The sequence below is a fragment of the Melopsittacus undulatus genome, chromosome 19 (genome assembly GCF_012275295.1).
Source record: "Melopsittacus undulatus isolate bMelUnd1 chromosome 19, bMelUnd1.mat.Z, whole genome shotgun sequence".
In the NCBI taxonomy this organism is placed as follows: domain Eukaryota; kingdom Metazoa; phylum Chordata; class Aves; order Psittaciformes; family Psittaculidae; genus Melopsittacus; species Melopsittacus undulatus.
In genome coordinates this window covers 2,867,487-2,891,592 of record NC_047545.1, presented here as the reverse complement: position 1 = coordinate 2,891,592, position 24,106 = coordinate 2,867,487, and the positions used below count along the sequence as shown (strand labels likewise).

At 60.2% G+C, this 24,106-nt stretch overlaps 4 protein-coding genes across 6 annotated transcripts in view; 3 read left to right on the top strand and 1 right to left on the bottom strand.

Annotated features, from left to right (window-relative positions):
* The first annotated feature begins 351 nt into the window (after positions 1-351).
* On the top strand, positions 352-4,115 carry LOC101869133 (cathepsin L1-like). Its single transcript, XM_034070863.1, has 8 exons — positions 352-545; positions 1,879-2,004; positions 2,118-2,240; positions 2,448-2,597; positions 2,821-3,045; positions 3,130-3,298; positions 3,439-3,553; positions 4,016-4,115. The coding sequence occupies exons 1-8, from the start codon at positions 531-533 to the stop codon at positions 4,113-4,115; spliced, it is 1,023 nt and encodes a 340-aa protein (XP_033926754.1). The 5' UTR covers positions 352-530.
* Positions 4,116-4,661: 546 nt separating this feature from the next.
* On the top strand, positions 4,662-8,297 carry MYDGF (myeloid derived growth factor). Its single transcript, XM_034071000.1, has 6 exons — positions 4,662-4,820; positions 5,430-5,480; positions 6,031-6,092; positions 6,325-6,406; positions 6,968-7,040; positions 7,344-8,297. The coding sequence occupies exons 1-6, from the start codon at positions 4,665-4,667 to the stop codon at positions 7,421-7,423; spliced, it is 504 nt and encodes a 167-aa protein (XP_033926891.1). The 5' UTR covers positions 4,662-4,664; the 3' UTR covers positions 7,424-8,297.
* A 988-nt stretch (positions 8,298-9,285) lies between these two features.
* Positions 9,286-15,886, bottom strand: TNFAIP8L1 (TNF alpha induced protein 8 like 1). Of its 3 annotated transcripts, none has more exons than XM_034070877.1 (2): positions 15,762-15,886; positions 9,286-10,595 (listed from the first exon to the last, which is right to left on the bottom strand). In XM_034070877.1, exon 2 carries the CDS (start codon positions 10,588-10,590, stop codon positions 10,030-10,032), a length of 561 nt encoding a protein of 186 aa, XP_033926768.1. In that variant the 5' UTR covers positions 10,591-10,595; positions 15,762-15,886; the 3' UTR covers positions 9,286-10,029. The 3 variants fall into 3 exon arrangements, with proteins under 3 accessions (XP_033926768.1, XP_005141580.1, XP_030898186.1); XM_005141523.4 differs by lacking the exon at positions 15,762-15,886 and adding an exon at positions 12,726-13,196 and having other exon boundaries at positions 9,286-10,592; XM_031042326.2 differs by lacking the exon at positions 15,762-15,886 and adding an exon at positions 10,853-11,752 and having other exon boundaries at positions 9,286-10,592.
* Positions 15,887-16,091: 205 nt separating this feature from the next.
* The window catches only part of SEMA6B (semaphorin 6B), a 36,369-nt gene continuing 28,354 nt past the window's right edge, over positions 16,092-24,106 (top strand). The window contains exon 1 of the mRNA XM_034070926.1: positions 16,092-16,174. Coding sequence (XP_033926817.1) covers positions 16,092-16,174 — 83 coding nt within the window. The remainder of the gene's footprint in view (positions 16,175-24,106) is intronic.

Genomic DNA, 24,106 nt, shown 5'->3' with positions numbered 1-24,106 from the left:
CCAAAACTCACAAGCCCTGGCCTGGCTGCCCCCTTGCTCTATGGGAGCCAGGCAGTGATGAATCCACCCCGAGATGCCCTGAGGGTGTGAGCTGGAGGCTTCTGGTCTGAATGCCCAGTGTCTTACAGCTGGAGCCGTTTGCTCTGGGTCTGCCTGTTGCCTCCTCCTTGTCCCCATGTAACTGTCCTGCACCGTTGTGGTTGAGCTTCTGCCCTGCTGGGGAGCCCCATGTGCAGCTTCTGAGGTCGGAAGGAGATGCAATGAAGGAAGTTGCACATCTCCGAGCCAGAGAAGCTGCTCCCTTTCTCCCCCCTCTCTTCAGAGCTGGCTGGGGACCGGTGGCTGGGGTAAGCAGCTTTAGTTTGCAGGCTTTGTTTCTTTCCAGTCTTAATTTAAACTGCTCCTTCCTGCCCCAAAAGAGCAAGTGTTGCTTAAACCGTCTGCACCACAACGCTCTCGTCTGCAGCAGTTTACAAACGTGGCAGCTCCTTTGATCCTCCAAGCTCCCTTCTGAAGCCAGGGATTGTTTGATGCTGGAGGAAGAGGTTGGTTTTCTTCTTTGGGGGATTGAGGATCCTGAGAGGCGTTAACTGGAAAATCACCGCCTGCACGCTGGAGCTTTTCCATATGGAACAAGCTCTGTTGGGGATTGAAACACAAACGGTGTGGGAGGTGTCCTATGGGAAAGGTAATGGGAATGTGGAGCTGGGCTTGGGATATCTCATCCTCACAAGGGCCTTGCAGCTGGAGCATGACATTGTTCATTTCCTGAGCAAGTGGGAATGGGCAGAGTGGGATCACCGGCTCTTCCTTAGGAATGGGGACCAGAGGGGCTCTGGAGGCCTTTCTCCCACCACAGTGCATCATCTGGGGCTTCATTCAGGGGTGGAGGATGTGGAGGGGGAGCCGAGCTTCCTGATGACTTATTCTAACAGCAGCCCCGCTCCTCAAGCTATGGGATTTGCTCAGGGAAGCCACCGCTTGCCCTGGAGGATGCTCAGAGGGAATACTTCCCAGCATCTCCATTCCCAAAGCGTGTGGAATAAAGGTGTGCCGAAGGCTCTCGTGCTCGGGCAGCCGCGTCAGTGGAAACTGGTGTGTTTGCTGCTGTCTCAGGCATTTGATCTCCCTCCCTTCACAGGGAATAACTGAAGTTGCTCTGGAATACCAGGGTCCAGCGGGGAGGTGCTGGGTGCACGGCAGCCGTGTGAGGAAGGCAAAGGGCTGCAATGGAGGGGGACGTGGTGACAGGAGCCGGGGCAGGGCTCTGGGTGTTCACTGGCACAAAGGAAGGGTGTAAATCGATCCTGGAAAGGCGCCCGGAGGATGCAGATCCTGCTGGGACACGTGCGAGGCTCCACTGCAGCAGCTCCAGCTCTGCACAAAGCCCCTGAGCGCTGCTTCCAGCCCCGTGCTCGGCCCGGGGGCAGGTGTCTGTGGGTGCTGTTTGCTGCTGGCAGCTTCATCCCAACCCAGCAGCTATAGCTCTCGCTCCATTGGGCTCTTCCTTGGGCCGGCTCCATCCCTGCTGCTCCCACTGCCCTGTATTAGCTGCCTCCTGCCCGCAGGCTCTGCTCTCCTGTGAAGCTGCTTGCTCCTCTCCTAAAGAGCACAGTTCGGTGCCACCCAAAGGGTGGTGGACACATCTTCATGGCTGCAAGTGGATGGGCTTTAGAGGTCCCTCCTGGCCCAAACCATCCCATGGTTCCTGGAGCTCCCATCACAACAGCAGTGTGGCTGCACAGACCAATGTGTGCCTTTCCTCTGCCTCTGCTTGCATTTCTCTGCCTCCACCCTCAGCTCTAATCTGGGCTGGGAAGGACTCATCCTGCTCCCAGCCCTGGGCCCCCCTGACCCTGCTGTCACCATTCCCCCCAGTTTAGTGCCATGGCTGTGCCGCTGGGGCTGCTGCTGGCCCTGCTGGGCTGCACCACAGCACTGGATCCTGCCCTGGATGAGGCCTGGGAAGGGTGGAAGAGCCTCCATGGCAAGGAGTACCCAGGGGTAGGTCCTGCTTCCCTGGGGCGGGTTGGGTCTCACCCAGAGGTACCCAAGTGCCTCCATCCCATGTCCCTGTGCTGCCGGGGGCTGGCTCTGATCCTGCTGCCCCACGGCAGGAGGCTGAGCCCATCCGCAGGGAGGTCTGGGAGAAGAACCTGCTCCGCATCCAGCAGCACAACTGGGAGCAGTCACGAGGGCAGCACAGCTTCCGCCTGGCCATGAACCACCACGGGGACCTGGTACCGCAGCAGGGACACCGCCTGCACCCCCCAGGGCAACGGGGCTGGGGACCGGGGACCTCCTGATGCACCCAGGGCTGGAGCTGGGGACCGGGGACCTCCTGATGCACCCAGGGCTGGAGCTGGGGACTGGGAGCTGCAGGTGCTTCCGCAGGGGCTGTGGGAGCTGTGGTGCTGCTCCTGGCATCACACCGGGTTTCCCTGCAGACAGAGGAGGAGTTTAACCAGCTCCTGAACGGCTTCACCCCAGCATGGCCGGAGGAGCCAGCGCCGCTCTTCCAACCACCACAGACCCTGCAGGCCCCGGTGGAGGTGGACTGGAGGGCAAAGGGCTACGTGACACCCGTGAAGAACCAGGTGTGCTGGGGGTGTGGGTCAGGGCTGTGGGATGGGTGCCGGGGGTCTGGGCAGCAGGAACAAGCAGCAGCACCCTCCCAAACACCCAGAATCCCCTGGTCCCCATAAAGCAGCAGCTTTATGAGAGCTGAGGCGCTGCAGAGCACAGCAGGGTCACAGCATCCCTGTGCAGCGGGTTCTGGGGCGATGCCGTCACCGTCCCCGCTGTCCCCATCTCACCCAGGGGCACTGCGGCTCCTGCTGGGCCTTCAGCGCCACGGGGGCCTTGGAGGGGCTCGTGTTCAACCGCACGGGGCAGCTGGTGGTGCTGAGCGAGCAGAACCTCATCGACTGCTCCCGGCCGCTGGGTAACGCCGGCTGCCGCGGCGGGTACATGACCAGCGCCTTCCAGTACGTGCACACCAACGGCGGCTTGAACTCGGAGCGCGTCTACCCCTACACGGGCACGGTGAGGGGCAGGGTTAGGGTTAGGGTTAGGGCCGGCCCCGGTGCAGAGCTGCCAGCACCACACTCACCCCGTGCCTCCCACCAGGACACCTCCGCCTGCCGCTACAACCCCCGGGACAGGGCAGCCGCCTGCTCCGGCCTGCGCATGGTGGCCCAGGGCAATGAGGCGGTGCTGGAGCAGGCGGTGGCAGCCGTGGGCCCCGTGTCTGTGGCAGTGGACGCCAGCAGCTTCCAGTTCCACTTCTACAAGTCTGGTATCACCTCGCGTGTCCTGGGGATGGGTTAAGGGTGGGGGGGGCTGAATCCTCATGGAGCCGCTGAGGGATGGGAGCCACCGCCTGGAGAAGGATGGATCAGGGCTGGGCCCGGCTCAGCCCAGCTCTGCTCTCCGCAGGCATCTTCAGCAGCGTGTCCTGCAGCCAGCGGGTGAACCATGGCATGTTGGCTGTGGGCTACGGCACGAGCCAGGACCGCGGGCGCAATGTGAGCTACTGGATCTTAAAGAACAGGTAGGGGCTGAGGATGTTCCCACAGAAGGAAGAAGCTCTGTCCTGTGAGGGTGCTGAGGCGCTGGCACAGGGTGCCCAGAGAAGCTGTGGCTGCCCCATCCCTGGCAGTGCTCAAGGCCAGGTTGGACACAGGGGCTTGGAGCAGCTGCTCCAGTGGAAGGGGTCTTAGCTGGAGGAGCTTTAAGGTTCCTTCATCCCAAACCAGGCTGGGATTCTATGAACCTGCTGCCCCCTTCACACCCACACATGCCTGGCCCCACTGGGGCTGCATGGCAGGAATATCCCTGCCCGTCTCCTCATCCTCCCAAGCAGGGCTGGTTCTCTGTGCATAGGCACACAGCTGTGCTCATGGATGTGCTCATGGATGCGTTCATGGCTGTGTTCATGTATGTGCTCATGGATGTGCTCATGGATGTGCCCATGGATACGTTCATGGACATGCTCACTCTCCCTCTCCTGCAGCTGGTCGGAGCTATGGGGTGAGCAAGGCTACATCCGCCTGCTGAAGGGCGCCGACAACCAGTGCGGGGTGGCCTCCCAGGCCAGCTTCCCTGTGCCGTGAGCCAGGACACGGCTCCTGCGGACCCTCTGCTCCTCCTGGGACCGAGCTCGATGTCTGATGAGAAGCAATTAAAAGGGAGCAGCTCCGGACCCTCCTCCTCTGCCTGCCGCCAACCGCAGCGCTCCCTGCCCACGATGCCGGGGGAGCGCTGCTGTCCCCATGGCCGCCCCTTGCCCCCTGCTGCCCCTCTGCTTCCAGCTCCCCCCAAAGGCCGGGGCTGGGGTTTCTCTGCCGGACCCCACATCTCTGTTAGAAACAGCCCCGCGTGCCGAGGCAGGAATGAGCGAGCTTTTATTCCCCGTTGTCCTCAATGATGGGGGGGATTCAGTGCCACGCACCCAGCAGCCTGGGGCCTGGCCGGGCTGAGGGGGGCACCGTCTGGGGGTCTCCATCTCTCCTTGCCCCCCATGCCCACAGCTCCTCACCCCGCGGTCCCCACCGCGGTTCCCATAGGGTTAACCCTCCTGCCCGCACCCAAGATGGCCGCCGGAGCGCCCGCGGCCCGCACTGACCCCTCCCGCCCGCCGTAGCGCAGGCTTCCTTTCCAAGATGGCGGCGCCCAGCGGGAGGAGCGGCCGGGCGCTGTGGGCCGCGCTGCTGCCGGCCGCGCTGCTGTGCCTGGCGGCCCGGGCCGCGGAGGAGCCGAGCGCGGCCGAGTTCGATGTGCGGCCCGGCGGGGGGGTGCACACCTTCTCCCGGAGCCTGGTGAGCGCCGGGGGGGAGCGGCCGAGGCCTCCGGCGCGCCGGTCGCTGATTAGCGGTGGGCCACGTCACTCCCGGCCCCCGCCACGGGGATTGGCTGGCAGCGAGGGGGGGCGGGACCAGCTGGTTGTTCGGGGGGGGGGGGCCGTGCTGGTTGCTAAGGGGCCTGTTGCTAGGGGCGGTGGGACCCCATCGGGAGAGGGGTCCCTGAGGGGGGGTCTGCAAAGGCATTGGGGGGGGCCCAGGGAGAGCGGGGTCCCGAAGGAAAACGGGTTCCCAAGGTGGAATGGCCTCTGTGGTGGGAAGCTCCCCATGGAATGGAGCCTGCCATGGACAGTGCCCCCAGGAGAAAGGGGTACCCGCAGGGATGGGGGGGGTCCCGGAGCAGGAGGGTTCCCATGGGCAGGAGTCCCATGGAGGAGGGGGCTGTGGGTCCTTGGTCCCCCAGCAGCGCGGGGCCCTGCTGACCCCTGGGGTCACCCTCTGAGGTGTCCCCTCGTTGCCACCCAGCGGCTGATGGTGGCCCAAGGGGAGGGGCTGCGCGTGCCCCGTGTCAGTTGGAGCCCATCACCCCGTGCCCCGGTGCACGCTCATCTCCTCCTCTCCTTCCAGGGGGATCGCGCCTGCACCTTCACGTACTCAGCCCAGGGAGGAACGAACGAGGTGAGATGGGGAAACCTCCTCGTGCTCCCCTTGCGCCACTTCCAGCGCTCCTCCCTGAGCGTGTCCTGCCCTGGTGCCTTGTGCCGTGCTCCTGAGCGCATCCTGGGCTGGATGTGCCTGGGAGCGCTCCCGCCGTACCCCGCTGGGCAGGAAGGACCTCGTAGGAGCCGCTTCTGTGTTCCCTGGGAGGCTTTTGCAGCTCCGGCGCTGCTGCAGCCGGTGCTGTGCAGATGCACTTTGTGCTCTCTCCTCTGCGAGCCCTGTTCCAATCAGGTCCCTTTGTTTGAGCAGAAGAAATGAGGCTTTAACTCCCTTCTGTAGCTGTGCCAACAGAACTGGGGATGGGGATGGCAGCCGGGCTTGGAGCCTTGTGCCACACGCAGCAGAAAGGGGCTGTCAGGGAGCACTGTGTATTCCCTTGTGTTATTTTGGGATGGCTCAAACCTGCCGTGCCCGCAGCTGGAGGGGAGGTGCCTGGTCTGTGGGGCAGCGGAGGTGCACAAGGGTTAGGGTTACCCACACTGACTGTATGGACCTTTCCCCTCTGCAGCAGTGGCAGATGAACGTTGGAGTCGGTGAAGACAAGCAGCTCTTCTCCTGCTCCATCTGGAGGTGTGTTCTTTAACCCCAACCAACAGTGAGGCCGCTGGGGGCTGGGCCAGGGAGGCTGGGTTTGCCTCTGCAGGGTGGTTCTTGGGTGCTGTGGTCCCCATTCCACCCTCCTCATTAGATGGAGCTACAAGAGAGCCAGAGGTGCCTGTGGAGGGAGGGAGCTGTGAGCCCTGAGCTCAGCTGCACCTCCAGCCTCTCTGCCCGTGTCAAAGACTCTGCTTTCTCATTTCAGGCCCCAGGGGAAGTCTTATCTCTTCTTTACCCAGTTTAAAGCTGAAGTGAAAGGAGCCAAGATAGAGTATGCCATGGCTTACGTAAGTCCCAGCTGATCACTTGGAAGCAGGCGTGTGGGAGGCTGCTATAAAACATGAATTTGACATGGAAAACATTTATTAGACATCTGTGCAATAAAACGTCCTCCATCACATCTCTAATTAGAGAGCGGTGGCAGCGGGAGAGCAGCTGCAGGTACAGCCTCCTGCACCGCTGGGTTTGTGCTCTCTCAGCACCCTGGCCTTGCTGATGGCTCCACAGCCACCCTCCTGCCAGGGTGCCCTGCATGGGAGGCTTGGTTGGCCTCAGCAAACCCCATGTGGCAATGGAAACAACCCCTCTGCTGGTGCTGTGGCGGATTCAAGCTTCCATTGCCCAGCCCTCCGAGGTGAGGCTTTCAGGCACAAGTTTGTGGTTTAATAAGGAATGGAAAACTAGCCAGAGATTTTCCATCAGGTTTCCTTTGTGGATGTTGCCCTGTTGCTCTGCATGAGGAAAACACAAATTCATTCCCTCTCAAAACATGCTGTTGCTTGTTTCCTTTAAACCGAAGAGCTTCTTGCATTGCCTCAACTGCTTAAACCCCTTCCTTCCCATTTCAGTCTCAAGCTGCGGCGGGTGGACAAAGCGACATCCCCTTAAAACAGGAAGAGTTTGAGGTCACCGAAACAACAGGTCTGTGGCTGAGAGCTGTGTGAGAAAGGGGCTGGGAGCCAAGCTGGGGACGAGTACAGCTCAATGCAGACAGGTGACAGTGTGTGCTATGGAGGCAGGGTGATCCGTAGCTGCATATTGCAGTGTAAGTGTTAAATTACCATGGGGGAAGAAGGGGTTCATCCCAATGTGCCTGTCGTGTGCAGAAGAAGGAAGTGCATTGCCCGACCTGCTGGCTTTATGGTCCTGGAAAGGACCCAGCAGGACTGTTTTGTTCGTGCCTTCCCATCTGCTTTATCCTGGCCTTGTTTCCTCTCTTTACAGTGGCTCACAGGGAAGGCAAGTTCCGTTTTGAACTGTCCAAGCTCGTGATTGTAGCAAGAACACCCCGTGAGGAGCTGTGACCCCGGGGCCGGCGCTGGGCAGGGTGTTCTGGTCGGAAGAGCACAGCAGATAAAGAGGATCACTGCTTAACTGCAGGGGGTTGGGTTTGGGGGTCAGCCAAACCTTTTGATGTTTTCCATATTGAAATGTGCTAGGGTCCAACACAAGTGGGGCTTGGGGGTGTTAAGACAGATGCATTCTGGCTTGTGTCAGAGTAACAATGTGCTTTGCAGCCGAAACCTCCTCTGAGACTCCTGATCTGCAGCCAGCCCTTCTGTTACCCACTTTCTGCTTGGCCGATCTGCTGAATATGGTAACGCTCCCCTCGGATGGGGGCTCCTTATCTCCCTTGCTAGGAAGAGAAGCACAGAAAGATAAGTGTCTGGATTTAACCAAGGTTTGCTAAAGGGAAGTTGTTAACTCTGTAGTTTCCAGACGGAAAGACAGGATTTCTGTCTCTGCAAGCATGACGGCAGGAATCAGAATCACCAAATCAACTGGGTTGGAAAAGACCTTTAAGATCATCGAGTCCAACCGTTCCCCCAGGACTGCCAATAATCCAGTTGGGTGGGAGGGGGAAGGAAGGGGTAGAGTTGGCCAAAGCTGTCGGGCTCCTTGTTGAGTATGGCTGTGCTGCGGAGGATGTTCCTGCCCTGCCCTAGTGCAGAGCAGGGGCTGGGAGATAACTGGACATGGGGAAGGCAGAGCTGCTTATTCTGACACAACCCAGGAATCAATCCGAGCACCACCTCCATGCCTCAGTACAACTGCAGGACTATTTTCTACATACAGAAGGGATTTTTTTCTTATCTCGAGTAGTAACAGCGAGGGAACGTGGAATTCCTTTCCTGTGTAAATACACCACCAATAAAGAAATAAAGCATCAAGCTCTGGCCCCAGTTTGCTCCGTTCTGAGTTCTGGGAACAAGGTGGGTGTTCGCCATGGGGTGTGAGGGAGCAGTTTCAGATGAGACACCTGCATGTGAAGGCAAAGGGCAGGCACTGGTGGGTTAACTGTGGTCCTGGGGTGTATGAAACCCTGGGGACAGAGTCGGGGCTCATCTGTGCAGGGGTGTTCCATGCAACTGGGGAGCCTCTTGCAGCTGATGCTGACGTGCACCATGAGAGCAGAACAGGGAAGTGCCGGTGTCCGTCAGTGCGGCAGCCACATCCATCAGCCTTGTTCTGCCCTGCCTGCTCCCCGCATCTGCTGGCAACTCCAGGAGCTGCTTCCAGCTCCGGCTCCTCTCAAGCACGTCCCTGGCAGCTGCCACAAGCTGGAAAGAACCAGGAATGTCTGCTCCCAAACACTGTGGGCCAAAGGGCGACTTCACCCTGCCCTCCCAAAGGGACCAGCGCCTCGGTGGAGCTCGGCCGCATTCTCCTCCATGCATACCCCTAAACATGCTTTACCCCACACACACAACTGCATTTTCTGTGACATCTGGAGCCAGGCCTGAGGAATGACACAGATGGGGGCATTCCTTTTATTGAATCCTAAAGGCTAGAAGTTATCAGTGCCTTGAGCCAGCAGTGGAAAGGCAGCAGCGAATGGGAGGCAGAATGCTCTGCCCATCAGCACTGGCATCCTCCTGTGCCTGGAGACATCCCATGGAACAGGAGGCACAAGGAGGTTGTAGAGATAAGGGCAGATGAGATTGTGCCGTGTCTTGCTTGCTAAAAGGGCAATTTCCCATGTTCAAAGCCAAGCTCAGTGTGTTGGGAGCAGCTCCGGTTGGTGCATTCATGCTCCGAGGGCCCAACTCACCTGCACTGAATCCCTGAATCCTGCAAAGCTGCTTCCCACTGTGCGGAGCAGGGGCAGCCTGGCCAGCAGCGATGCTGGGGCTGGGGAGCACAAAGCCCAGGTCACAAGAAGCAATCTCCATTTAAAGATGAGTTTATTTCAGTCACTCATCAGGGCTACAGGCGGCTCAAAAATCACAGCCAGAACTCAGTCGAGGACATATGAAATGTATGGAATCCATGGGAGAGCTTTGGACACCCACCAAAGGCACCGGAGCCACCACAGTGGGACCATCACAGGAGGCTGGGGGGGGATTTGTGTCTCGGATGTACCTGGGATGCAGGGAAGGAGCAGCTCCCTCCCTGCTCCCAGGGCCAGGTGGGGTGGGATCCTTCCAGTCCCCAGGCCTTGTCTTTGAAGATGCCTGCAAGGTGCAGAAACACCTTCACCCCCCCCTATGCAGCCCAAGTGTGGGCCACGATTTGCTCCCAGCACATCACGGAGCTGGGAAAGGAAACCATGGGGCTCCCCAGCCCCCCCAAGTGTGCATCCGAACAAGTGCCCCCCCCCGAGCGGTGTCACACAGCAAGAGCCTTTGGTTTGGGTTTCCCCCAGAAGAGTCACACCAGAGATCGAGGGGAGGAGCCCGAGGGCTCGGGGCTAAGAGCACTTAGTGGCCAAAGGAAATCAAACTGTACAGCAGGAGCCCAGAGCCCCAGGGTCACCTGGGAGGGGTTTGCAGACCCTGGGCAAGGGTTAGACACAGTCAAGAGGTTCAGTTTGGTGGAGAAACAAGGAGCAAAGGGGGTTGTGCTGCAGAGCAGAGGACATGGAGCCTGGTGATGCTCAAACCAGGTGCACGTCCTGCCCTGGCCAGCTTCATATGTTGTCCTCCTCCAGCATCTTGTTAACCCCTTCGCAGATCCTCTTCAGGTGGGTGCGATAGGGCTCGGATGGCCCATAGAGAGCCGAGAGGAACTCATAGTCCGCAAAGTGATTGAAGACGTGGTTGATGCGGGAGTGGGACTTGGCGGTGAGGTGGCCATTGACAGCCTGGTGCAGCAGGTCCCGGCACTCGGTGAGCACACCCGACATGACCCTGCGGTCGAAGGTGAAGTCTATCTGGTGGAAGCTGACGGCCATCATGGCCAAGGTATGCACCTTCTTGCGGAAGCGCTCCATCACCAGCAGCTCCTCGGCGCTGAACTGCCCGTTGCGGTAGAGAACACCCAACTTCATCACGATCTTGATGAGGTTTTTGATGATCTTCTGTGCCTCTTTGCGGTTGTGGGTGTACTCCTTGGTCGCCCGGTAGAGCTCATCCAGGATCTCGCTGCTGGTGTCATCAATGAAGACGTTGGCTATGGTCTTGGTAGCCATCTTGCTCAAGAGCTTCTTCTGGGCCTGCAGAGCCAGGTTCTTGGTGCTGAAGGTGTCCATCTCTGCAGGGGGAAGAGACACACACACAGTTCAGGCCATGCCCTGCATCAGCCCCCATCTCTTCTCCCACCTCCTCAGCCTTTTGGGAGGAGAAAGAGCATCTCCAGCCAACAGCAGGACAAAGAAGAGCTCCCGGGTGCAAGGCAGGAGCTGAGCTCACAGCCTGGGTTTTGCTGGATGAGTTATGGGGTGCTCCCACCTTCCTGGCCCAAACCCTGCGGGGAAGCTGCAGTGCAATGGGCAGTGCCAGAGGTCTCCCTACCTGAGCATCGCCTGTGACCCTCCATCCCCATCCCGGTCCTGCCTGGTGCCGCCTGCTCCCGGTGCAGGAAGGGCTCTTGCCCCATCACTTCAACCTTTTTGTCTTCCTGAAACCCTGACTCATTTCCTGCAGGGTGAGCTGGGGACGACCCAGGTGCCGGTTGAGTCACCCACAGCCACGTGGCACGGCCGGTTTGCAGCACCCACCAGCACGGATGGAGGCCCTTGCCCTGGTACACCCATGGCGCTGGAGCCCAGACTCGTTCTGCTTCCTCCTGAGCGTTGCACGGAGGTGAATAATCCAACCTGCCAGAAACCTCACCCCTTGCTCAGCCACAGCCCGGCAGGACCAGATCCAGCTGTCTGTGGCTTTGAAAAGAGCTGTGAATGAATCCAAAGCCACCGACCCTGGAGCTGCATCCCTGCCCCAGGAAATCATGGAGCCGTGAATCACGGGGAGGCAAGAACAGGGTGAGAACCAGCAGCTCCCACGCCAGGACAGATGGGCAGGGATGGGGGCTGCTTATGCAAGAGCCTGCACGTGGCACGGTCAGCCTGGCAAAGAGACAGCAGGAGGGGATGGGATCAGGCTATAAATACATCACCAGGGAGGGGAGCTATTGAAGCTGAAGGATGCTGCTGGTGTGACAATGGATGGGGATAAATTGGCCATGGGTATGGAGAGCCTCTTGTCTGCAGCCCCAATGGGTTGTTCTGAGTCTGTTCCCAGCATGGGCCATGCTGGGGCCCCCCTTGGCTGAACCCCTTCCAGGGATCCTCAATCCTGCTCCTACCACCATGGAGCATGGGAGCAAACCCCAGCAGGGCTCAGGTACCCAGCTGTGGCCACGGGTCCACCTCACTGCAGCTGGTTGTGCAAGGGGAAGAGTGCAGGGGTGATGGTGCAGGGGTGATGGTGCAGAGGTGATGGAACACGGGTGATGGAGCAGGGGTGATGGAGCACAGGTGATGGAGCATGGGTGATGGTGCAGGGGTGATGGAACACAGGTGATGGTGCAGGGGTGATGGAGCACAGGTGATGGTGCAAACTGAGCCCTGGCTTCCTGAGCATCTCCCAGCCATCGGCTCCCTGAGGCCAAGGCTCTGTGAGGGCATGAGCTGAGCGTGCAGTAACGAAGCTGCCGCCTGCAGTGTTATTCACAGCCCTGAGGAACAACACGGACGTTTGTGAGTGCTTCCTTCCATGTGAAAACATCGATTGCTGCCAGCATGAGCCTCCAGCTCCGGCTCCTGGGGCACAAATGACAAAGCAGAGGCAGCTCCCGGGATCACTTAATGCCAATGGCTCCATGCGGGAGATGCTGCTGGAGCCGAGCCCGGAGGGACGGGCAGGATGGGCTCCATCTCTGCTCCCTTTGGCTCTATGGGGGACTGGCTCTGCCTGCAGCAGGCAGCCTCTTCCAGAAGGACCATGGCTTTACCAAGGTGTTGGCACCACGGAAGTCCCTTCCCTTGCATCACGTGGTGGTTGTGGATGCCCTGTGCCTTGGTAAAGAGGAATTCCCGCACCTGAGCTCTGTGCCGAGCGGCTGCAGCCACAAAGGGAGCGCAGATCCCACCTACGGAGCCCTTACAAAATGGGAAGCTCCAGCTCTTTCTGCCCCGCACACCCACAGCTCCCAGTCAGCACCTGCAATCACAGAGCAACCTCCGCGCTCCCAGCACTGAGCAAGAGCCGGCTGCCCACAGCCCCCTCCCGCAGGGACCCAATCCTCACTTGTGGGGGGAAACTGAGGCACGAAGCGGTATCGAGGGGTCTCTTTGGGCCCCCAAAGCACAGCCTGCCCCATCCCAGCACCCCAGTGCGCTGCCGTGAGGTCGCTCCTGCACAGCCCAAGGAAAGCCCAGCTCACCTCCCGGCACGTCCGCTCCCGCTGGGCACCGTCTGCCCCTGCAGGACCTGCTGACTCAGCCCCAAGCAGGAGCTGTCACCGGAACGAGCTGTTTTCCAGCCCCATTGTTCGCCGAGGGGCTGCTATCGGCCCACGGAAGAGGCAAAGCTTTGCCCCACGGAGCAGACCTGAGACCGAAATAAACCGCTCCGTTTCCTTCCTGCTGCTCAACTTCCCAGCCCTGCTCAGGGCTTGTTTGCTTCCTCCCCTCCTTCTTCTTCTTTTTAATGAAAACGCCCTAAAAACTCAGCTTCTTCTCCCAAAACAAGCAGCCGGGCGCTGCTCGCACCAGGTCCCTCCCTGCTCCGGAAGAGCTGCGGTCCCAGCGGTGGCTTTGGGGAGCCACAGCCGTTTTTGGGGGGGTTTCCACCCGTTTGGCAGGTTTCAATGGGGAGGTTGCAGCCCTGGGGGTGGATGTCCCGGGTGAGGTGGGGATGCAGTGACACAGCCATGGGGTCCCCTGCGGACAGCCACGAGCATCACATCCAACACCAGGCTGCAGCCTCAGCCCCCGTCTGAATGGGGACACCCCAGCAAGCATCTCCTGCAGCCATGAGCAGAGTGTGACCCTCTCCTTATAAAGCACCAATGAAAGCTCCTGGCTGCAGGGGGGAGCCTGAGACCCCATCACCCTGCCAGTGCCAGGGTGATTCCTACCTGCCCCACAGACCCCTCACCCCTGACCAGCCCCATCTCTCTTTCCCCTCTGAACCCCCCCATCTCTCTCAGCACCGGGCTCAATATTTCATGCAGGGAAGCAAAAGCACTTCAATAATTTATGGGCACGGAGCAGGCGCGCGGAGCAAGGGGAGGGATCCACAAAGCTCCCTCTGAGAGCAGAGGCACCTCTGCCTCCTCCTCCTCCTCCTCCTCCTCCTTCCTCCTCTTCCTCCTCACCAGGGCCATATTAACCTGCTACAAGTTTCCTCCCAGCCAAAGTAAACATTTCATGGTTTCCCTTCCATCCCATGCACACTGCTCTGGAAATCACCCCTTTCCCGCACCCCAGCATCCCCAGTGTCTCCAGATCCTTGGCCACACGCCCGTGTGATGGATGTGATCCTGCTGCTCCGCTCTCCATCCCCTGGCATCGCTTTCCACCAGTTCCCTGCACCTCCACCCACTCTTCATTAATTAAACCCCGCACCGGGCTGGATTACAGGAGCCGGGTCAGAGCGCAGGGATGTAACCGGAGAGCCCAGCCACCCATCCCTCCCCATCCCTGAGCCTTCCCAGCTCCCAGACCCCCCATTACCAGCGCTGGGGCAGCAGAGGAGGAAGAGGACGGACAAACACCGCCTCTCACAACCACCGGCACTCGCACGTTGCCATGGGTGCAAACAGCACCAAAAGGCACCGGGTCCGGCGCGTGTGTGCCCAGCGGGGTGAGGCCAGGGAGGAAGCCACTGAGTAAACACCTCCCCGAGGAAAAGCTCCTGTCTTGGCACGGCCACCACGGCTCCCTGGGCCAGGGGATGGGGATGCTGTGGGAAGCACTGGCATAGCCTCAGCTGGGCACCACACTGTGTCGTGCTCCTCTCGCTCCTGGTGCTCACGCCAAGCACTTGGCCACATCCCCATCATCATCCTCACCATCCCTGGCACTGGGATCTGAATGCCCCAATCCCATCATCTTCTTCCTGGATGTGCCCGGGAATGCAGCCCCAGCATGGGCACCCACAGGAAGGAACAGAAGGGTTTTGGTTTCTCCTTTGCACCAATGCCTGGGAATGTCGATCTGCCCCGGCAGCTCCAACGTGTCTGTGCAAGGAGCCGGGTGCTGCATCCAAGGGGGCTCCAACCCCGGGCGTAGGTGGTAAATCCCGCTGGCGCTTCCCATTTACTAGCACTGCGTGGGAATGGGATCCTGGCACATGATGGGGCACTGACTGCAGGCGCTCCATCATTAGGTGGGGGTGATACCCCCAGTGCTGATTCGGGATGGGGGAGCTGATCTGGTGCTATATCAAGGAATCCCTCTGGGATTACTGTGCCCTGGGGGGGGAGGCAGCTGCAGGGTGGAGAGGAGGAGGGTGAGGAGGAAGGGGGGGTTATTTTGGAGCATCTGTGTCGCCTTCCATTTCCTCCTTTTCTTTATCGAGCTGCCATCAAGCCTCCCTCTCCGGCAGCAACTTCCTTTCTCCTTCACTCGGAGCAGATGGAGACTGATGGGGAAGTGGAAAACGGAGAATGGGGAAGGGGGGAAGAGGCCAAACCGACCGTCTGCCCATCCATCCGTCCCGTGGTGAGGGCCCGGGTGCATCACATGCTTCCTGCCCCGGGATCAGTGAGGACAAAGCAACTCCAGGAGGGAAGAAAAGCTCCACGGGACAATTTGGATCCTGTGGTGGGCTTGGGGCTGGCGAAGAATGTTTATGGCCCAAATCCTTCCCTGCTTCGGAGCTGACAAAGCTTTGGTTGGTGGGAGCTGGGAAGTTTTACATCCAGCTCTGTTGCTCCAGGCAAGGATCCGGCCTCACCAAAGGGAATGGAGCAGTTCCATCCCTTAGAGCCCCGGGCATAGGCAGTGGCTGGGTGCACAGGAAGGCCAGGGTGATGCCATGGGGCACCCATCCTTGTCCTCTCACAGGGGCTCCAGAGATGACCCCCGGGAGGACTCCACCACCTTCTCCAAGCTCCCATCAGCCGTAACCCCCCGGACCCAGCGGCGTCTCAAACCCCCTCGGTTTTCCCACCGGTTTTGGGGGCGATCTCCCCTTACCCCTTACGGCCAAAGGCTCCTGGGGCACCCCCGGGCTCTGCCCTCCGGCAGCTCTCGGGGCTCCCCGGCGGGCCCCCTGTGCCCGGTAACACCGGGAGGAAGGGGGGCACGGCCGGTACCGCGCTCGCCGTTCAGCCGCACGCCGGTACCGGAACGAGAAGCATGAACCGGGCAGGTCCCGCGCACCCCCACCCCCCCGGATCGCGGGAACCGGGGGGAGGGCCCGATCCCGGCAGCGCTGCCCCGGCGGGCAGCAGAGCCCGGCCGGCCCTTACCTGCCTGCCTCGGGGGAGCGCGGCGCCGGGACCGGGGCTGCTCCGGTGCCCGCGGGCTGGACGGGGCGGAACGGGACGGGGCGGGGCCGGGAGGGGGGGGTCGCTTCCTCCGGTGCCTCTCGCTGCCCCCGGTGCCGGTGCCCGGTGCCGGGTCCGGGCCTCTCGCCCGCGGGTGCTGCGAGGTCCCGAGCGGGGCCCGGAGGGGCGGTGGCGGAGGCGCGGGGGGGCGGAGCCTACGGGCAGCGCCAGCCAATGGCAACGCGGGGCTTGCTACAAAGCAGCCAATAGGAAGGCGCGGCGGGGGTCCTGCGGGCCGGGATCGGTACCGGGATGCCGGCGTGCGGGGACCGGTCCCGTTATCGCGGCGTGAATCCGGCTCGGGTCTGTACGGAGCGGAGCGGGGTGCGCGCAGGGTGCGGAGGAGGGCTCCGGTAACCCGGGGTGAGCATGGGCAGCACCGAGGGGGGGGCGGTGTCTCACGAAGTCCTTCTCGCCCCCCGTACCCGGTGTGCGGGCGGCTTCTGCATTGGGGGGGGTTGCTCCAGACCTTAGAACCCCACCCGGCCCCAAAGCACCCTCCATGGCCGGTGCAAATCGGGGGCAGTGTCACGGGTCGGGGGCAGCCGGAGCCCCCGCGGTGGGTGCAGGGCCCGTGTCTCATCGGGTTCAGGAGTTTCCAGGTCGGGAAGCAGCAACTGGGGAGTCGTGGCCTGTGCTGGGGACCCCCAAGCCCCGAGGTCCTGCCGAGTCGTGCACCCCCATCCCAGCGCCCCAGCACTGGGAGCATCCTCCTCTTCCTCCATTTCCTCCTCTTCCTCCACCCCCTCCTCCTCCAGGCTCGGTGGGAAGGAGGCACCGCTCAGGATCCCATTTCCCGAAGGTGGCATTAAACAGATTAAAGGTGGGATTTAGAGAGGATTAAAGTCTGGGTGAGCAGGAGCCTTGACTTGAATCTTGGTCTCACGCAGTGCTTTGAAGCCGACCTCAGCCCCCCCCATTCCCCTTCAGCCCTACCAACCCCCTCTACGACACCCCCAGGACATGTCCTGCCCCGAGCCCCCCTCCTGCTGCCCCCGTTGTACTGGAGCAGCCGGAGCAGCTGCTGCTGCCCTCCCAAACAGTTGTAGCATCAACCTGCCCGGCATAAATCACCCTCCACAGCTCATCTCTGCCTGGTGGCCACTGGCAGCAATGGGACACAAGCCATGAGCCAGGAACAGTGCAGCACGGGCCTGTGGGCTGAGGAGATGGGGACGGATCAAGGGGAGGTGGGAGGCCCAGCAGAATGTGTCAGTGTCCCCATTGTTCCCATTGCTGCCTGGTTCTGCATCCCCATTGCTGGCCTGTGTCCCCATTCCTGCTCTGTCACATGTCCCCATTGCTGTCTTGTTCTGCATCCCCATTTCTGTCCTGTCCCATGTCCTCATTCCTGTCCCGTTCTGCAGCCCCATCCCTGTTCCATCCTATGTCCCCACTGCTGTGGCATCCCTGCTGTGCTCATCCTGTTCAGCCCATTACTGAAGGTGTTGTGGGGGAGGACAGGCTGGGCTGGGCATGTGGGGTGCACCCTGCTCCCCAGTACACCCCAGTGTGCCCAGCATACAATCCCCCACTTCCTGCTTCTGGGAAGCATCTCGGGGATGGTCCCTACATCGCACAGTTCTCCACCTCGCTCCCAACACCAGAGCTGGATCCCAAACCCTCATGGGGTCCCAGCAGTGACTGGGGTCCACGTCAGGGCTCATCAGCAAAGCCTCGTCTCTGCCAGTGTGGATGGAGCAGCCATCACGGATCAGTGGGAATAGGAGCTGACACTGCACGGAAACAGAATGAAAAAGAGCAGAAACAGGATCTGGGCCAGCTCATGTGCTGCCTCTCCCCCTTCCCTCCTCCTCTCCTTTCAATGAGATGAAATGGTGCTTTGCAGAGGCTCCTTTCCCGCACACTGAGCATCACCCCACGCTCAGGGAGGTTTCACATCTCCTCCCGCTCCCTCTCCCACAGCTCATCCCACCTCAGAAGCCGGCACATCCGTATCCCCATCTGCAGCCGGTGATGGGGGCTCCACTCCAGGCAAGGGGGAGCATCCTGGGAGAGGCAGAGCCTGAATAATTCACTAGGACTCGGCAATAGAAACAGGAGCCGCTGCCGCCGGGTCACAGAGAAGCGCTGGGAAGGGCATGGAGCCGCTTCTGTCCTCCCTCCATTCCCAGTGTCACTTTGTCACCACTTCCAGCATCCATCTCCATCAGCCTTGAGAGCAGGACCAGGTCCTTGGAGCACCCAGCACCACCCCCTTGCTTAGCTGAGTGGGGCTATGCAGGGGACATGGCAGGAATGGGGGTCATGGGATGGGAAAGCAACAGGAACACAGGACAGGACTCACATGGCCCCATCAGGGCACCTGCTGGACCCCAGCAGGTCCTGGGACATGGCAGCAGTGCTCCCATAAAGCCCATATTGTCACTGGGGGGTGGTGAATCCCCTAAGCCATTCCCATCACCAGCATTTGGCATTCCCGCTGCTCCCGGCACCCGTGCAGCTGTGCCTCACCACAATGGCCCCTTCTTGCTGCATTGCCAGCACCGCCTGCGCTGCCTCGGCCCCTTCCCCAGCACCAGCTTACCCCTCTGCAACCAAGCTGGAAAACCTCATCCCAGCTCCAGAGCAGAGCCGTGAGCAGGGGATGCTCCCCTGCATTCAGTTATCCCGGAGGTGCGTTGGGACATTTAGCTGGTGTTGGATGAAGGAAGGGGAGTGAGGAGGTGTTGCTTACGGGTGCAGCACCCAAAGGGCAGCTGGAGCTCTCCTAAAGCCATGGGAAGAGGCTGTACCTGGGGCAGGATCACCCAGTGCCTGCATCCTGGGGTGGATGATGCTGGGGTAGGGGTGAAGCTCATCCCCTCATACCAGGGGAGAGAAACCACCATGGGAATACACATCCTTTGTCCCCACAGATGCGTTTTCTCCCCACCACAAGCCTGCACCCAGCTCCAGCAGCCTCCAGTGGGGACTTTGCAGCAGGCATTGCCTCGCTTGCTCCATCCTCACTGCACAAAACCCGGGGCAGCACCGGCAGATCCCATCCGGGGCTCTTAAAGCTGCTGGGGATGGAAGCGACCCAAGCACCTTCATCAAGGAGATAAAAATAGGCAGAGCTCAGCACTGCCGCAAGCACCCTGATGGCACCGGTGTCACCAGCCACGGCTGGCAGGGGGTGTTAGCCCTTGGGAGTGATAATTAGTGATAATTAGCACTCAGCACTGTCCTTACAGCTGCATCCCAATCCTAGGGGTCCTTTCCCAGGGGTCTCCAGGCGGAGGAGCCCCTTCCTAGGCTGGGAGGGTCCCCGTGACTCGCCCCAAAGGGCTTGTGCTGTGCAAAGGGAGGATGCAGCCCCCAGGGATGGGGCTTAAAAAGGGCCCCAGGGGTGACACTGAGGGGACTCGTTGGCATCTTTTAGGGTCGTGGGAGGGAAAGGGTGATGAGTGTCCCTGGGGAGCTGCACCCCAATGTCACCATGTACTGTGGGATCACTGGGACTGAATCCCTTTGCTTCTGATGCTCAGAGGGGCCGCAGTGCTGGGTGGGATGCTGAGCCATGCTGTGCTGAGCTGAACACAGAGCCCCAGGCATGCTCCAGCCAGGACAAAAGCAAATGTAGGTTAAGCACAAAGTGCTGTGGCTGCAGCACACGGAGCTCAGTGAGGAAGAGCATGGCCCCATGGAGCGGTGTCCCCAGCTGCTGTCCTTGTGCTGGTGACATATTGACTGGTAATTCCTAATCAAGTGGATTATTAATTAGCAGGAGAAGCTGCTGGTTTAATCCTGGCCGGGATGGGAGCCGGTGGTCAATGCTAATGGAGCAGGAGAGCACCGCGGCAGTGGGAGCTGTGATCCCACATCCAACTGGATGGAGCTGATTAATCCCAGGTTTAATCAGATGAGGTGACTGCATCCCACACCTCCACCCCGCGCCCCCCCTTTTGCTTCCCAAACCCCTCCTCCTGGTGCCGGTCTGGGAGCGCTTTGCTCCCCGTTTGGGAGCAGAGGATTCCATGGTGGTGCTAATCCCTCCCAGCGCCGGGCTCGCTTTCCCGTGCGGCTGTCGGCAGAGATTTTCCATCCCTAATTAAAGCTGGGCACGTGTGGCAGCGATTCCCAAGGGATGCTTCCCTTGCCTCCCGCTTCCTGTCAAGATCAAGGGGATAAACCAACGTTACCAGGAAAGTTAATGCTGGCAGCAGCTGAGGGAAGCGGTGACAAGCCGCAAGCCGGCAGCAGCCATAGCTCCGGAGGTGAATCCCTCTTGGAACACTGCCTTGGGTCCTGGTGGGATGGCAGCAGGGGCCTGGGGCTTGTGACACGAGTTGGGCAGGTCTCAGCCCAGCACCAAGCCCTGCCTGTGGCAGCTTCTCGTGGTGGTGTCACCCAGGGCAGTGACCCAAATGGCCCCAGGCCCTAATGCTGGCAGGGGGTGAGGTTTTGGGGTGCTGCATCCCTTGATGTGAAGCACCCTCCATTGGGGTGCTGCTGCCATCCCACTCCTGCTCCCCAAAATCACAGAATCCCAGCAAGGGACCCATTCCACTGGAGCAGCTGCTCCAAGCCCCTGTGTCCAACCTGGCCTTGAACGTTGCCAGGGATGGGGCAGCCACAGCTTCTCTGGGCACCCTGTGCCAGCGCCTCAGCACCCTCACAGGGAAGAGCTTCTGCCTTATCTCCAACCTGAACTTCCCCTGTTTCAATTTGAACCCATCACCCCATGTCCTATTGAAGAACCCCTCTCCAGCACCCTTGTAGCCCCCTTCAGACCCTGGAAGCTGCTCTGAGGTCTCATGACCCCCTCATGTCCTGGAGCACTATTGGGTATTTCTGGGACTGGCACCCAGCTTGGTGAGCCAGGGGAGCCGAGCTCCATCCATCCATAAATTCATCCATTCATCCAAGCTCCATTCAACCAAATCCCCAGCACCACATCGGCTCCTTCAGGCAGCTTCCTGAGCACCATGTCCCCAGCCAGGGTCTGCCAGGGGGGATCCCAGCACCCCCCCCTCTGTCCCTGCAGGGTTATTCCCGAGGCCTGGCACGGGGGTGATGTTGCAGGCAGGATGCTCCCTGCCTGGCACGGCTGCTGCCTGCTTAATTGCGCTGTAAGCACAACAGATGGCAGAATGGCTTCAAGATGTTCTTTTGCAACGTTTTGGTGCTGCCGGGCTCTTTCCCTCACCTTCCTCCATATCAGCTCCAAGGAGGGAAGAGGCTGGGAAGAGCCCTGTGTGCATGGAGGGGGATGCTGACCCCAGCTGCAGCCGGGGGTTAAAGGGAATTAAACCATTTGCTGGGCTCACACTGCGGCGCTTTCTCCCCGCTGTAATCCCTGCACTTCCCGCTGCACCTCCATCACCTGCCTGCCGGGCCCGGCGGACAAAAGCCCCTTTGCCAGCGCTGCCATGTGCCCGGGCAGCTGGGGCAGCAGCCGGGGGCTGCGGTCACCCCTTGTCCCATCAGGGATGGTCCCACAGGGGGGCTGTGCCATGGGGGGGGGGGGCTGGGAAGGCTGTTCAGAGACTTGTGGCTTCTTCCAGCACATCAGATCCTGCCATGCGGGAAGGACCCCGCTTCCCTTGCCATGATCCCCCATGGTATTGCCATGGCTCCGGCATGGCATCGGGAGCAGCACACCCCAGCACCCCAGGACTGGTTGTTACCAGCACCCCGAGCCTTGCTGGTGCTGCGCCCCATCTGTGTTGTACCAGCCCCAGCCCCGCCGCAGCTCCTCCACCTTCCGCCGCCGAGCGGAGCATTAACACCGGTTGGGATGAATTATTTATGAGACAGGTGACCTCATTCATTCAGATTGATTTTCCTCCCTGTCACTCCAATCCCACCGTGCCCTGGAACCGGCGGCACGGCAGGTACAGAGCCCTGGGCTCGGCTCTGCGCCCGGCACCAGCCAAAGGCCCTTTGCCAGCTCAGGGATCAGCATCAGCATCATCATCATTATTATTATTATTGCTACCAGCATCAGCGTTATTACAATAAAGGCTAGACAATAAATATAAGCACACTATGATAATCCCATAACTACAGAATGTACATCTATTAATAAGCACAATAATATTAATATAAATAATTTTAGTATCAATGTTGTTCTCTACATTTCTATTGAAGCTTCCCTCCTGTCCCCACAGGAGCCTGCACCCCCCATGCTGTGCTCACCCCTGCTTGCCCAGTGCAGACAGACCCAGGTGGGTGCTGGCACAGGGGTGGTCCCAGAGCCACATTGTCACCCCAGCAGGGTGATCCCAGGCTGGAGGGATCCGTGCCTCAGTTTTCCTCCCTGGTAGGCAGGAGGGAGGCTGTGCCTTGCAGGGGGAAGGCTCCTGCAGCCAGATCTGTCAGTGGGGAAAGGCTGAGCTCAGGGATGTGACAAAGCCACTCTCTGCAGGAGGGGACACATCCAGGCTGGGGGTATCGCTGTCCATGTGGCCTGTGCTGTGGTGTGATGATGGGAGAGCTTCAGCCCTGGGGCCACCTTGTGCACCCTGCCACCCCCAGCATCTCTCTGGATGAGCATCCCACCAGCTGAGCATCCCTCTGGCCAAGTATCCCTCCGGCTGAACATCCATCTGCCAGAGCATCCCTCCAGCTGAGCATCCCTCTGCCAAGCACCCAGCACTGGCTGATGGCCAATTCCCATAATGAACATGCCCACATCCCAAATTCCCCCTGCACCAGCCATGTCTAATGAAGCCGGGCCACCGCGGTGGCTGCCCATCGCTATTGTCACCTGACAATGGGAAGCGCCTGGTCCCGCTCCCCGAGAGCGCTATTAGCCCAAATATTTGCTTCCCGTCTCCAGGGTGACGGGGTTGCCAGCGCTCACCCACATCCCGCCTTTGATCATTTTCCTCTTGATCTTCAGCGCTCCAGTTCCCTGCGCTCCAATCCAGCTCCATCCCTCACGGGGATGTGGGAGCTGGGGGCAGCCGCAGCAACGGGTGCGGGGATGCTGCGGTGGGGATGGAGGCAGGGCTGGGGGTGATGGAGATGAAGGATAGAGAATGAAGGCAGGGCTCGAGGTGATGGAGATGCTCCTCGGGTAGGGCTGACTGGGAGCACATCCTCTGGCAAAGGGACCATGGGCGAGCAGCTTCCCTTTGCTCACCTCAGACTTTCCCCCTTTGTGTCCCATTTTCACTTTGCCCCATTTATGGATGCTGCAAAACAGGAGGTGGGGCCATGAGCCTTCCCCAGGGACAGGTTCTGGATTCAAGCACCTGATGCAAACCCCATCACCACCATGGCCATTCATGGGGAGACATTGCAGTTCAGTGACCACAGATGGGGGACAGACACTTATCAATGGGACCACACTCCCTCTGCCGTGCCAGGACAGTGATACCCAGCTCAGCATCATGGCAGAAGCTCTTTGGAATATGGATCCAGCTTCTCCCACTCTTTCCCTCTCTCCTACACACCCTCCCTGGAATAGGGAGCCAAGCAGAGCCGTCAGCAGCCCTTGCTCCCATCCCTCCCAAACTCACCCGGGGCCAACACCGGCCCTCGGGGTGGGAGCTGGAGCTGGGAAATTTCCCCCAGAAAAAGGGATATCTTGGAGCCAAACAGGATCAGCTCCAAGATCCGTGGGGATGTGGCGGTGGCAGGGGAGGGACTGACAACGCTGAGCCAGCTCTCAGCTGTGTTTAAAAAAACACAAAGCGGAATCTCCGCCAGAAAATGTTATTTCAATCACTTCGGCAACCGCAAGCGCTGCTTTGTGCTGGGAAGTGGACCCAGGATAAAGGAGGTGGGGAAAGAAAAAGGCCTGGTCCCAACTCCCTGCTGCTTCCCAGCCCAGGAATTTGGCCGGATGGGATGGGCAGGGGCCTGAGGGTGCTAAGGTGCTGGCACAGGGTGCCCAGAGAAGCTGTGGCTGCCCCATCCCTGGCAGTGCTCAAGGCCAGGTTGGACACAGGGGCTTGAAGCAGCTGCTCCAGTGGAAGGGGTCCCTGCCCGTGGCAGGGGTTGGAATGGATGAGCTTTAAGGTCCCTTCCAACTCAAACTCTGCTTCTGCATGGAGCAGGAGACACCATCAGTAGGGACCTGGAAAGACCAGGGGGGCATCATTGCTCAGGGCCAGGAGGGACATCACTGCAGGGCCAGAATGGACCAAGAGAACGTGGAGGGACCATTAGGGACAAAACATTGTCACCAGGTGGGAGCACCCGAGGACACCGCGGCCGCAGGGAAGCAGCACCACGGGTGGTGGAATCGGCTGTGGCCGGCCCGGCAGACATGCGCCTGCCCGCACTTGGCTGCATGATGGTGATTAAGTTGC